Here is a 14,504-nt window from a genome sequence, read left to right as displayed (position 1 = left end):
TTAAATGGAAATTTTTGTGGTTCTATTTCAGAGTAGCATCTGGTTTGATATTCTTCCTAGAGATTACCTGGGCCATCACGCTGTTCGTAGAGATCTGCGTCAGGTATACATATTTAACTTTATAAAGCATGCTTCTATATTCTATTATCATTAAAATAAAAAATAATATATAATATATAATATAGAATATTAGATAATATTATATTTATATTTAGGTATATTTAGAAATACATTATGTGAAAAATGTACTGTTATATAGGACATGTATTTTAAAATATATTAAAAAATTTCAAGTTTTTCAAATTTCAAATAGAAATTAATATTATTTAATTATGTGTGCGTGAAAAATGGAATTTAAAAAATTTTAAACGCCTCACATACCTAATTACATATTTTTATCAAATTTGCATCATATTGTTTCTATTTTATAATGTTAATGTTATTATTACAGTTGGCTGCGGATATTTATGCAAATTTATATTCATTTAAATTCGATAAAATGAATGAAATCTCAGCAGAGATTTGTTTCATACACTAAATATTATGACGCGTACTATGCTTTGCATATTTTATATATTTTCGCATATATTTGCAGCTTTAAATTCCTCAAAATAAAATTAAATAAATATCCGCAGTTTATTCATTATATTTTATTTTATTTTATTCTATAAATGCTTTTGGATCTGTCACTATGAAAATCGGGCGCGTTTAATATTTTCCAATTTCCGACATACCTATAATAATTCAGAAAGTCTCGCTCGGGCAACCGAGGCGAACAGATGTGCGTAGGCAAACGTGTGCTCCAGTCAAGTGATTCAGAGAAGTGCTACGAATAGTGTTAGCGACAAACAATGCAACAGCAGATATCAACGATCAAGATTGCAACCAATGGAGAAAAATATTACATAAAAGGGTCATCAGATTTACCAGGCTTACAGCAACAACAGCAAAATCATAACAACCAAAATGATATGGAAATAGAAGAAATGGAAGAGCAGCGGAGACAGGAGGAGTGCAGACAAGATAACAAAATAAGTTACCAGGACGAAAACTGGAAGCTAGCAAAGACTAGCAAAAAACGTAAAATAATTCCAGACACAAATGCTGCAGGAAACCCAGATACAGGAAAGCAGCGATGGCTGCAAGAATTACCTTTAAGAAACTCCTTCAGCTCACTAACGGAAGAGAGTCTCGCTCGGGCAACCGAGGCGAACAGATGTGCGTAGGCAAACGTGTGCTCCAGTCAAGTGATTCAGAGAAGTGCTACGAATAGTGTTAGTGACAAACAATGCAACAGCAGATATCAACTATCAAGATTGCAACCAATGGAGAAAAATATTACATAAAAGGGTCATCAGATTTACCAGGCTTACAGCAACAACAGCAAAATAATAACAACCAAAATGATATGGAAATAGAAGAAATGGAAGAGCAGCGGAGACAGGAGGAGTGCAGACACGATAACAAAATAAGTTACCAGGACGAAAACTGGAAGCTAGCAAAGACTAGCAAAAAACGTAAAATAATTCCAGACACAAATGCTGCAGGAAACCCAGATACAGGAAAGCAGCGATGGCTGCAAGAATTACCTTTAAGAAACTCCTTCAGCTCACTAACGGAAGAAATAGACAATGACCCGACAAGCAAAACCACAACTAAAACACCTTACATATCAAAACCACCACCAATATTTGTTGAGGCCCAAATAATAGACCCGCTTATTGATCGACTAAACAATGTAGTCGGGAAGGATAACTACACAATAAAACAAACAAAATTAGAACAAGTAAAAATTCAAACAAACACCCCAGAAGTTTATAGGAAAGTGATAAATGAACTAAAGGAAAAAAATGCTATATACCACACGTACCAACTCAAAACGGAAAGGAGCTATAAAATAGTTATAAGAGGTTTACATCCAAAAACTAACACAAAAAAATTAAGTGAAGAATTAGGAAAAATTGGCCATGAAACAAGAGCAATAAACAATATGACAAGATACGATACGAAGCAACCATTGCCACTATTCTTAATAGAACTGGAACCCAGAACCAATAACAAGGAAATCTATGAAATCAAAAAAATACTAAATACAATTGTAACAGTGGAACCACCACGCTACAAAAAAGATATACCACAATGCATGCGGTGTCAACAATACGGACACACAAAAAATTATTGCAACAGAAGCCCGGCATGTGTTAAATGTGCAAAAAATCACCTAACAATACACTGCCCATACACAGGAAAAATAGAACAAGTTAAATGCTATAATTGTAACGGAAACCACCCAGCCAGCTACAAAGGATGTGAAATAAGGAAACAAATACAACGTAAACTGTTTCCTCCACTTCGCAACAGATCACACAATGACCATCAACCACAACAAAGTATAACGGATAACAAAACAACATTGAAAGCACAACAGGAACTAAACGCTATAAGCAGAAACATAGATCCCCAAGGTAAACGAAGCTACGCACAAGTAACTAAAAACATTAGCAAACCAACGCTTGCAATCAATCAGAATGAAAACAATAACATCGAAGACGTTACAGACATCAAAGAAATGCTCAAACAATCCATTAAAGGTATGGAAATGTTAGGAAAAATGGTAAGTGATCTAAACACAATACTAAGACAACAAGCACAACAAACAACAATCATGTTACAACTACTTACTAACTTGCTAAGTAAAAAATAGAGATGGACATTTTGAAAATAGCAGTCTGGAACTCCAATGGCTTGCAACAGCGAGCCCATGAAACTAAAATATTTTTGTATAAAAATAATATTGATATACTACTTGTCTCAGAAACACATTTCACCCTAAAAAACTACATGAAAATACCGTACTACACCATATACGATACCAAACATCCCTCAGGTAAAGCACATGGAGGAACTGCAGTAATAATAAAAAATGACATCAAGCATCACTTACATAGTCAAACAAATCAAGAACACCTACAAGCAACCACTGTCACAATACAAACCAATGACAATTACTTCCAGATGTCAGCAGTATATGCACCTCCGAGACACAAAATGACACTTAAAAAATGGGAAGAGTACTTCCAATCCTTAGGCGACAAATATATAGCGGCGGGAGACTTTAATGCAAAGCACACATTATGGGGTTCGAGAATTAGCACACCGAGAGGTAGAACATTGGAAAAATACATTAGAAGCAGCAACCTCAACGTACTATCTACAGGAAAACCAACGTACTGGCCGACAGACCCCAATAAAATACCTGACCTGTTGGATTTTGCAGTAACAAAAGGGCTAAATGTAAGCAAATTAAAAATAACAACCAGCCTCGAGCTTAACTCCGACCATACACCAATTATAATAGAATATACAAGCAAACCACTACTTTATAACAAGTCAGAGTCGCTTTGCAATAAAACCACCAACTGGCAAACTTTCAAAGAACTGATCGAAAACAAAATCAACTGCAATATCCCGTTGAAAACACCTGAACACATTGAGCAGGCAGTAGCAACTTTGACAGAAATAATACAGGAAGCAGCGTGGGCAACCACCACCTATGAAACAAATAGCAGGCAATCAAAAGTTATTCCGCAGGACATCCTAGACAAAATCAGGGAAAAAAGAAAAGCGAAAGCAAAATGGCAAAAACAGAGAACACGAGAAAACAAGAAAAACCTAAATAAACTTGCAAAGGAACTAAAGAATAAAATAAGGGAACATCATAATAACGAATTCTCAAAATTCATCGAATCACTATCCGCGCATGAGAATACCGACTACTCCCTATGGAAAGTCACTAACAAAATTAAGAAAACAGTAAAAACAATCCCAGCAATCAGAAAAATGGACAACACATGGGCCAGAACCAACGAAGAACAGGCAGAAGAATTCTCAAAGCACCTACAAAATATATTTTCGCCGTATGAAATTGATAACAGCATCCCTGGATGGCAAACAAATGAAGAAGTGGAAAATGCCAGCAACACAACTGATAAACGCTGCACCATACTCAGCACAACAGCGCAAGAAGTTACAAACTTAATTGAGGCAACAAAGACAAGTAAAGCACCAGGATTTGACTTGATCAATGGGAAAATCTTAAAAAACCTTCCCCCAAAGGCAATAAGACTAACAACGATAATATTTAACGCAATTCTAAGAATACAGTACTTTCCTACACTATGGAAAATAGCACAGATAGTGATGTTACCCAAACCAAACAAAAACCCACATTTAACTGCATCCTACAGGCCGATATCATTACTACCTGCGTTTTCCAAATTACTAGAGAAAATAATATATAACCGCTTAAAACCAACAATAGAAAAAGAAAAACTAATACCGAACCATCAATTTGGATTCAGGAATAAACACTCCACAATAGAACAATTGCATAGACTCGTCAATGAAATCTTACAGTCGCTTGAAACAAAACAATACTGCACAGCACTCTTTATGGATATCGAAAAAGCATTCGACAAAGTTAACCATGAAAAACTTCTTCAAACAATCAAAAAGCAATTTCCAGAACAAATCTACAAACTACTCAAATCCTACTTAAACAACAGAACCTTTGTAGTAAAAATAAATGATGCATACTCTGAAATTAAGGACATCAAGGCAGGAGTACCGCAAGGAAGTGTCTTAGGACCAATATTATACACACTATACACGGCAGATATACCAACAACTGTCAACAGTAAAACACTGACGTTTGCGGACGATACGGCCATACTAGTGAGGCATGCAAATCTAGAAACGGCCGCCGCACTACTACAAGAACACACTACAAAAATAGAAAAATGGCTGCAAAACAAACAAATAAAAGTGAACACCAGCAAGTGCAACCACATAACATTTACACTTAGAAAAGGAAAAACACCAGATATTCAACTGAACGGCGCCCACATAGCACAATCAAAGCAAGTCAAATATCTGGGAATAAATTTAGACACACGCCTTACATGGAAGCACCATATAAAATCAATAATAAACAGAATAAGTGCAAAAAGGAAGCAGATGTACTGGTTAATCAATAGAAAATCTAAATTAAGCACAATGAATAAACTAAATATATACAAAACAATAATCAAACCAATCTGGACATACGGAGTCCCATTATGGGGGACGGCAGCAATGAGTCACATAAGCAAAATAGAAATAGAGCAAGCAAAAATCTTAAGGACAATAGTTAACGCACCATGGTACGTCAGAAATGAAGACCTACGAAAAGATCTAAAAATTCCAACAGTCAAAGAGGAAATCGCTAGATACGCAAAAAAGTACAAAGAAAGACTTGCAGCACACCCAAACCAGCTGGCTGCTGAAACAAATAAAACCAAAATAGAAAGAAGACTGAAGAGGAAGCATCCCGCAGACCTCGAAATAGAGATGCAATAGGAAACCTAGAAGATGGAACCCCGCTGGGGGTAACCATCCACATGCTATATTTTATTTATTTCTATTTATTTTTATTTTTTATTTTTTATTCTTTTATTCTCTAAGCTATAACATTTTACCAAATGTCCTTCTGGACAAATTGTAAAAATTTAATAAAACAAATAAAAAAAAAAAAAAAACCTATAATAATTCGAACATGACCAGTTTTTTCACATTTCTTTATGAGAATTCTATAGTTTCTTTCAAATAAATCACGTGTTATTCTGATCCACCTATTTCTTTTCACTCTTGTGTTCTCTCATTGTCTGTTGAGAATGCTTCAGCCGAATCTCATTGATTTTCTAATACCATTCGAGATATTCCAATAAATGCAAAAACATCGACGAAATGGAGCAAACTATCTGCGAACGAGAATACGAAGATACGAAGAAAAAGTACTACTGGTAGGCAGAGAGCAAGAGAGAGAGAGAGAGAGAGAGACAAGAAGCAGACTGTTAATTACCAGGTCCGAACTTTGTCCCAATTTTCTCGACGTTCGATCGCGAATTCGCTTGATGTGTAAAGACTGGCCGAAGAATTCGAAGGGTGAACGAGGAAGATATGCAAGAACGCGTTAGAGGGGTTGAGGATTGTGAACTCACTAGAAGTCTAGTCTCATCGAAGGCAAAGAGAATATAGCGAAAGACCGAGGGACTACAGCAAAAAAGCAGTTTCTAAAGGAAGAAATGATTTTATTGGCGAACCAACTTCCAGCAATCTATCTCGACTCGACACTACTCCTTTCGGGAGTTTATATCTTTGTCGATTAAAAGGGAACGGTGGTTCGAATGTCGGTCTTCAAAGTCTTCTTACTACGACCAATGAAAATGAGATGCTTTATGCCGCGTACGCGGACAATTTTTTTTTCTCTTCTTTATTTGTCCGCCGATGGCATCCCTTGAATGACGATTCAAAGGGTGGTTCGTTTCTGTCGGGTTGAATAATTGTGTGTAATTATTTTGAGATATTATTTTATTATGAGATTCTTGTGGATTCTTATGTATTCATAGGAAATTTAAAGGTGCAAGAAATCACACAAAATCCATATAACATGTAAAAATATATAAGTTATTCAAAGCAGAGTATCCCTTAGAATATTTAATGGATGAAAGAATGTTTTCACTAGTTTGTTCTAAATTACATACATAAAACTGTAAATTCGCAGTTTTGTTAATTATATTTGTAAAAATATGGAATTACACAATACTAGGAGATTCGTATTTTGGAGAAATACCTAAACTTATTTGTAGAATGGAATTCTACAAGGCTTTGCATAATAATCTATCAAGTTTTTATAAAATAAATTAGAGAAACTTATAAAGAATTTGTTATCTAGAAAGTAGAAAATTTAATAATTTAGGAAGTAGAAAATCATTTTAAACGTAATATCGTGTTGTAATATTGCGATGAAAATGCCATACGTCTTCTTATCATTTAAAATTAATATGTACTTTAAACAAAGTTGAAAAAAACTGTAAATACAGTGAATAGTAAGATTAATAAAATAATATCAATTTTTTCGTAATACGAACGGTAAAAAGCTTTCTTGTAGGAAAAATATTGCTGTTTAATTATGATTATTGTATATTGGGATCAAAAATGATTTATACATATACTTCTTTATCAGTTAGAATTAACATTTAAAATGGAGTTAAAAACAGTTGCCCACTATATAGGTAATAGTATAAATATAACAGGACCGTGATAACGATTAACAATTAATTGTATAAATAATTTTACATGATATTGTAATTAAATAATTCGAATTATATTATTTGATATTAACAATTTAAAATGATTTTAAATAATAACAATTATATTAAAATTACATTTGTATACCTTCCTAAGAAAAAATTAGTCCAAAATAAAAAACTGAATAGAGTGTACATATTGTATAGATACATATCTTTTAAACATATATATATGTCGGAGATGAAAGGACAACGGGGCCACCCGTTGGGATTGCTTGGGAAAACCTCAATAGCATTCACGAAATAACCCAGGCACAGTCATTCGAAACTTGAGACAATGAGCTTAGGCTCGAGGCGACAACCGGTCGCCGAGCGTAGCCGCGGTCACGGGATGAACGTTCCACCTAACAGAAAAGTACCAATATTATGAGACACACGTTGTATTAACAATCAAACCCTGGGCAAAAGCAATGTCTCAGTTATGTGAGTCTGCCTAGCAACGGTAGCAGTTTGTTGGTATCCCAGGCCAACGTTAAACAAAACTAACGCAACCGTAAGGAGAAGAAAGTTTCCATTACTCAATTATTCTTGTGATCTCCTTGGTGAGTGACACATCGTCTAGAGAGCAATATAAAGAGCGTCATAGCGAGCGATATTTTTGTGCATAGAAATTCTATTCTGAGTTTAATAAAGAGTGAGCCCATGGACCGTGGATTCGCTATATCGAATCTAAGGTCATTGCCATCAGCGTCTAGTTACCGTAATTACTGTTCGAACTTATTTCTTCTGTATTTGTGTTAATAAACGTTATCTTGATTGTGAAACAACAATGAACAACCCAGGCGAAGATTCTTTACACGCCCATAATTCAAGCCCCAACAACTCAACTCCGACATATATATGTCGGGTTGACGTTAGGGCTTGGATTAGGAGGGTGTAACGAATCTTCGCCTGGGTTGTTCATTGTTGTTGTACAATCGAGATAGCGTTTATTATCACGGATATAGATGGTACAAGATCGACCAGTGGCCGCGGTAACTAGACGCTAATGACAATGACCTTAGGTTCGATATAACGAATCCACGGTCCACAGGCTAACTCCTTGTTAAACTTAGAATAGAATTTTTTTTTTTTTTTTTTTTTATTGATTATTTGGTAAATTTTTACAATTTGTCCAGAAGGACATTTGGTAAAATATTATAGCTTAGAGAATAAAAGAATAAAAAAATAAAAAAATAAATAAATATAGCATGTGGATGGTTACCCCCAGCGGGGTTCCATCTTCTAGGTTTCCTATTGCATCTCTATTTCGAGGTCTGCGGGATGCTTCCGCTTCAGTCTTCTTTCTATTTTGGTTTTATTTGTTTCAGCAACCAGCTGGTTTGGGTGTGCTGCAAGTCTTTCTTTGTACTTTTTTGCGTATCTAGCGATTTCCTCTTTGACTGTTGGAATTTTTAGATCTTTTCGTAGGTCTTCATTTCTGACGTACCATGGAGCGTTAACTATTGTCCTAAAAATTTTTGCTTGCTCTATTTCTATTTTGCTTATGTGACTCATTGCTGCCGTCCCCCATAGTGGGACTCCGTATGTCCAGATTGGTTTGATTATTGTTTTGTATATATTTAGTTTATTCATTGTGCTTAATTTAGATTTTCTATTGATTAACCAGTACATCTGCTTCCTTTTTGCACTTATTCTGTTTATTATTGATTTTATATGGTGCTTCCATATAAGGCGTGTGTCTAAATTTATTCCTAGATATTTGACTTGCTTTGTTTGTGCTATGTGGGCGCCGTTCAGTTGAATATCTGGTGTTTTTCCTTTTCTAAGTGTAAATGTTATGTGGTTGCACTTGCTGGTGTTCACTTTTATTTGTTTGTTTTGCAGCCATTTTTCTATTTTTGTAATGTGTTCTTGTAGTAGTGCGGCGGCCGTTTCTAGATTTGCATGCCTCACTAGTATGGCCGTATCGTCCGCAAACGTCTGTGTTCTACTGTTGACAGTTGTTGGTATATCTGCCGTGTATAGTGTGTATAATATTGGTCCTAAGACACTTCCTTGCGGTACTCCTGCCTTAATGTCCTTAATTTCAGAGTATGCATTATTTATTTTTACTACAAAGGTTCTGTTGTTTAAGTAAGATTTGAGTAGTTTGTAGATTTGTTCTGGAAATTGTTTTTTGATTGTTTCAAGAAGTTTTTCATGGTTAACTTTGTCGAATGCTTTTTCGATATCCATAAAGAGTGCTGTGCAGTATTGTTTTGTTTCAAGCGACTGTAAGATTTCATTGACGAGTCTATGCATTTGTTCTATTGTGGAGTGTTTATTCCTGAATCCAAATTGATGGTTCGGTATTAGTTTTTCTTTTTCTATTGTTGGTTTTAAGCGGTTATATATTACTTTCTCTAATAATTTGGAAAACGCAGGTAGTAATGATATCGGCCTGTAGGATGCAGTTAAATGTGGGTTTTTGTTTGGTTTGGGTAACATTACTATCTGTGCTATTTTCCATAGTGTAGGAAAGTACTGTATTCTTAGAATTGCGTTAAATATTATCGTTGTTAGTTTTATTGCCTTTGGGGGAAGGTATTTTAAGATTTTCCCATTGATCAAGTCAAATTCTGGTGCTTTACTTGTCTTTGTTGCCTCAATTAAGTTTGTAACTTCTTGCGCTGTTGTGCTGAGTATGGTGCAGCGTTTATCAGTTGTGTTGCTGGCATTTTCCACTTCTTCATTTGTTTGCCATCCAGGGATGCTGTTATTAATTTCATACGGCGAAAATATATTTTGTAGGTGCTTTGAGAACTCTTCTGCCTATTCTTCGTTGGTTCTGGCCCATGTGTTGTCCATTTTTCTGATTGCTGGGATTGTTTTTACTGTTTTCTTAATTTTGTTAGTGACTTTCCATAGGGAGTAGTCGGTATTCTCATGCGCGGATAGTGATTCGATGAATTTTGAGAATTCGTTATTATGATGTTCCCTTATTTTATTCTTTAGTTCCTTTGCAAGTTTATTTAGGTTTTTCTTGTTTTCTCGTGTTCTCTGTTTTTGTCATTTTGCTTTCGCTTTTCTTTTTTCCTTGATTTTGTCTAGGATGTCCTGCGGAATAATTTTTGATTGCCTGCTATTTGTTTCATAGGTGGTGGTTGCCCACGCTGCTTCCTGTATTATTTCTGTCAAAGTTGCTACTGCCTGCTCAATGTGTTCAGGTGTTTTCAACGGGATATTGCAGTTGATTTTGTTTTCGATCAGCTCTTTGAAAGTTTGCCAGTTGGTGGTTTTATTGCAAAGCGACTCTGACTTGTTATAAAGTAGTGGTTTGCTTGTATATTCTATTATAATTGGTGTATGGTCGGAGTTAAGCTCGAGGCTGGTTGCTATTTTTAATTTGCTTACATTTAGCCCTTTTGTTACTGCAAAATCCAACAGGTCAGGTATTTTATTGGGGTCTGTCGGCCAATACGTTGGTTTTCCTGTAGATAGTACGTTGAGGTTGCTGCTTCTAATGTATTTTTCCAATGTTCTACCTCTCGGCGTGCTAATTCTCGAACCCCATAATGTGTGCTTTGCATTAAAGTCTCCTGCCGCTATATATTTGTCGCCTAAGGATTGGAAGTACTCTTCCCATTTTTTAAGTGTCATTTTGTGTCTCGGAGGTACATATACTGCTGACATCTGGAAGTAATTGTCATTGGTTTGTATTGTGACAGTGGTTGCTTGTAGGTGTTCTTGATTTGTTTGACTATGTAAGTGATGCTTGATGTCATTTTTTATTATTACTGCAGTTCCTCCATGTGCTTTACCTGAGGGATGTTTGGTATCGTATATGGTGTAGTACGGTATTTTCATGTAGTTTTTTAGGGTGAAATGTGTTTCTGAGACAAGTAGTATATCAATATTATTTTTATACAAAAATATTTTAGTTTCGTGGGCTCGCTGTTGCAAGCCATTGGAGTTCCAGACTGCTATTTTCAAAATGTCCATCTCTATTTTTTACTTAGCAAGTTAGTGAGTAGTTGTAACATGATTGTTGTTTGTTGTGCTTGTTGTCTTAGTATTGTGTTTAGATCACTTACCATTTTTCCTAACATTTCCATACCTTTAATGGATTGTTTGAGCATTTCTTTGATGTCTGTAACGTCTTCGATGTTATAGTTTTCATTCTGATTGATTGCAAGCGTTGGTTTGCTAATGTTTTTAGTTACTTGTGCGTAGCTTCGTTTACCTTGGGGATCTATGTTTCTGCTTATAGCGTTTAGTTCGTGTTGTGCTTTCAATGTTGTTTCGTTATCCGTTATACTTTGTTGTGGTTGATGGTCATTGTGTGATCTGTTGCGAAGTGGAGGAAACAGTTTACGTTGTATTTGTTTCCTTATTTCACATCCTTTGTAGCTGGCTGGGTGGTTTCCGTTACAATTATAGCATTTAACTTCTTCTATTTTTCCTGTGTATGGGCAGTGTATTGTTAGGTGATTTTTTGCACATTTAACACATGCCGGGCTTCTGTTGCAATAATTTTTTGTGTGTCAGTATTGTTGACACCGCATGCATTGTGGTATATCTTTTTTGTAGCGTGGTGGTTCCACTGTTACAATTGTATTTAGTATTTTTTTAATTTCATAAATTTCCTTGTTATTGGTTCTGGGTTCAAGTTCTATTAAGAATAATGGCAATGGTTGCTTCGTATCGTATCTTGTCATATTGTTTATTGCTCTTGTTTCATGGCCAATTTTTCCTAATTTTGCACTTAATTTTTTTGTGTTAATTTTTGGATGTAAACCTCTTATAACTATTTTATAGCTCCTTTCTGTTTTGAGTTGGTACGTGTGGTATATAGCATTTTTTTCCTTTAGTTCATTTATCACTTTCCTATAAGCTTCTGGGGTGTTTGTTTGAATTTTTACTTATTCTAATTTTGTTTGTTTTATTGTATAGTTATCCTTCCCGACTATATTGTTTAGTAGATCAATAAGCGGGTCTATTATTTGGGCCTCAACAAATATTGGTGGTGGTTTTGATATGTAAGGTGATTTAGTTGTGGTTTTGCTTGTCGGGTCATTGTCTATTTCTTCCGTTAATGAGCTGAAGGAGTTTCTTAAAGGTAATTCTTGCAGCCATCGCTGCTTTTCTGTATCTGGGTTTCCTGCAGCATTTGTGCCTGGAATTATTTTACGTTTTTTGCTAGTCTTTGCTAGCTTCCAGTTTTCGTCTTGGTAACTTATTTCGTTGTCGTGTCTGCACTCCTCCTGTCTCCACTGCTCTTCCATTTCTTCTGTTTCCATATCATTTTGGTTGTTATTATTTTGCTGTTGTTGCTGTAAGCCTGGTAAATCTGACGACCTTTTATGTAATATTTTTCTCCTTTGGTTGCAATCTTGATTGTTGATATCTGCTGCTGCATTGTTTGTCACTATCACTATTCGTAGCACTTCTCTGAATCACTTGACTGGAGCACACGTTTGCTTACACACATCTGTTCGCCTCGGTTGCCCGAGCGATACTTAGAATAGAATTTGAAGCACAAAAGTAACGTTCGCTGTGACGCTCGGTATATACTGCTCGTAAAGACGATGCGTAACTCTCCAAGGAGATCGCAAGAATAAAAGACTGATGAAAACTTTCCTCTTCTTACGATCGCGTTCGTTTTGTTGAATATTGGCCGGGGATACCAACAAAATTGCAGCCGCCGTTGCTAGGCAGACCCGCGTAGCTGCGACATTGCTCTTGCTCGGGGTTTGATTGTTAACACAACGTGTGTCTCATAATATTGGCACTTCTCTGTTAGGTGGAACGTTCATCCCGTGACCGTGGCTACGCTCGGCGACCGGTTGTCGCCTCGAGCCTAAGCTCATTGTCTCAAGTTTCGAATGACTGTACCTGGGTTATTTCGTGAATGCTATTGAGGTTTTTCCAAGTAATTCCAACAGGGGGCCCCGTTGTCCTTTCATCTCCGACATATACATATATATATTTGCTTCTACGCAATGTAATAGTGTTTAAATTCAGAGAAAATCACGTAAATTAATACAATACTGTTAATAATATTCATATTCATCAGATATCTATCGCTATAATTAATTGTTACTCCAATTATGACTAATTGTCTCCTATTAATTTATGTATGCATGAAAATGCAGAGACAATACATTAAACAGTTCCATTCATAAATTTTAATTAAACATCAAACGTATTGTTATCATAATTTATTATTTTGATATTGTGGCTGCACCCGACGACGCAACTTTCCGACGGCTTCGCGACGCAAAGCATATCACCGAAACGTAAGGTCGTCGTGCCTAATGAGCCATCGATATCCTTACGTTCCTTCCGCCGAATATTTGGAAGAAAGCGTACGCGGCAACAGTGGCGGACACCTAACGAACGTGTGCGTAGTGGTGATATCGAGGGGCAACAAAAGAAACGAATTAGTTAAAAGAGAAATTGGAGTTTGAACAGCGAAGCGAGGAGAGTCGAGTTTTAACAGCGAAGCGTAGTCGAGGAGCGAGAAAGTCAGTGGTAATCGAGAATTGTACAAAACCAGTTGAAGGCGAGGATTGTTGATTGTTAAATAAATACATTGTTGAACACCGCAGAGTATTTCTTTGGCACCTTACACCGAACATCACCTTAATATTATCTATCATTTAATAATATTAACTTATTTATGATTATTATATATAATTTTACGTTCTAATTATTTTTATTTTATCTTGTTGGAAACTTCAAAAATAGCTTTCAACTTGGTGCAATAAAATGTTAGAGTTAAATTGAAACATAATTTAATGATTTTAAAAAGACATGTATTTACTGACAATGATGTTATTTAATAATAAATAGCATTTCATAAATAACAAGATTTAGTCAATAATTTTGTACATACTGAAAATTGTCAAATCTTACCAACACCTCATTCCTTTCATTATTCCATATCTCAATGAACTTACTAGTTTTTTTATATCATATCCAGTTCATAACAAAAAAGTCAGTTGTTTAATTTATATATTATTGCCAGCCCACATGATTCAATACTGTTTGCGTTGTTACATATCAATATTGTCAAGGGTAATATTTTCTTTCATAGCTAAAATATTCGTAAACATTCAGTTTCATTTTAAATGGGATGTCTATTAACATGTAAGAAATAGCAAAACGTGAACGAAACATAGCCGAATGTAATTTAATTTACTATTAATTTCTATTTATTTAAAAAAGTACTTATTTTAACATCTAATTAAACAATAAATATGTTAGTACATATATATAGTTTAGCATACAAAAAATTTTAATACGGAAGTTGCATAATTTGTAGGGGACGCATTATGGAGTGTATTTTTTATAGTTGGAGGCATTTCAGGGACTCCAAGGTCAACTCCATTA

At 35.3% G+C, this 14,504-nt stretch overlaps 1 protein-coding gene across 3 annotated transcripts in view; it reads left to right on the top strand.

Annotated features, from left to right (window-relative positions):
• LOC139998162 (uncharacterized) overlaps positions 1 to 14,504 on the top strand; it is a 400,650-nt gene that overhangs the window by 370,148 nt on the left and 15,998 nt on the right. For 2 of the 3 annotated variants that reach the window (XM_072022509.1, XM_072022508.2), the window contains exon 3: positions 32 to 103. In XM_072022509.1, the coding sequence (XP_071878610.1) occupies positions 32 to 103 (72 nt within the window). Of the gene's footprint in view, positions 1 to 31; positions 732 to 14,504 lie in introns of those variants that run through there. The other variant, XM_074112208.1, reaches the window with a different exon arrangement.

Source organism: Bombus fervidus, chromosome 2 (assembly GCF_041682495.2).
Source record: "Bombus fervidus isolate BK054 chromosome 2, iyBomFerv1, whole genome shotgun sequence".
In the NCBI taxonomy this organism is placed as follows: domain Eukaryota; kingdom Metazoa; phylum Arthropoda; class Insecta; order Hymenoptera; family Apidae; genus Bombus; species Bombus fervidus.
Note: the sequence above shows the minus strand (reverse complement) of the source record. Positions and strands in the feature narration are given on the sequence as shown.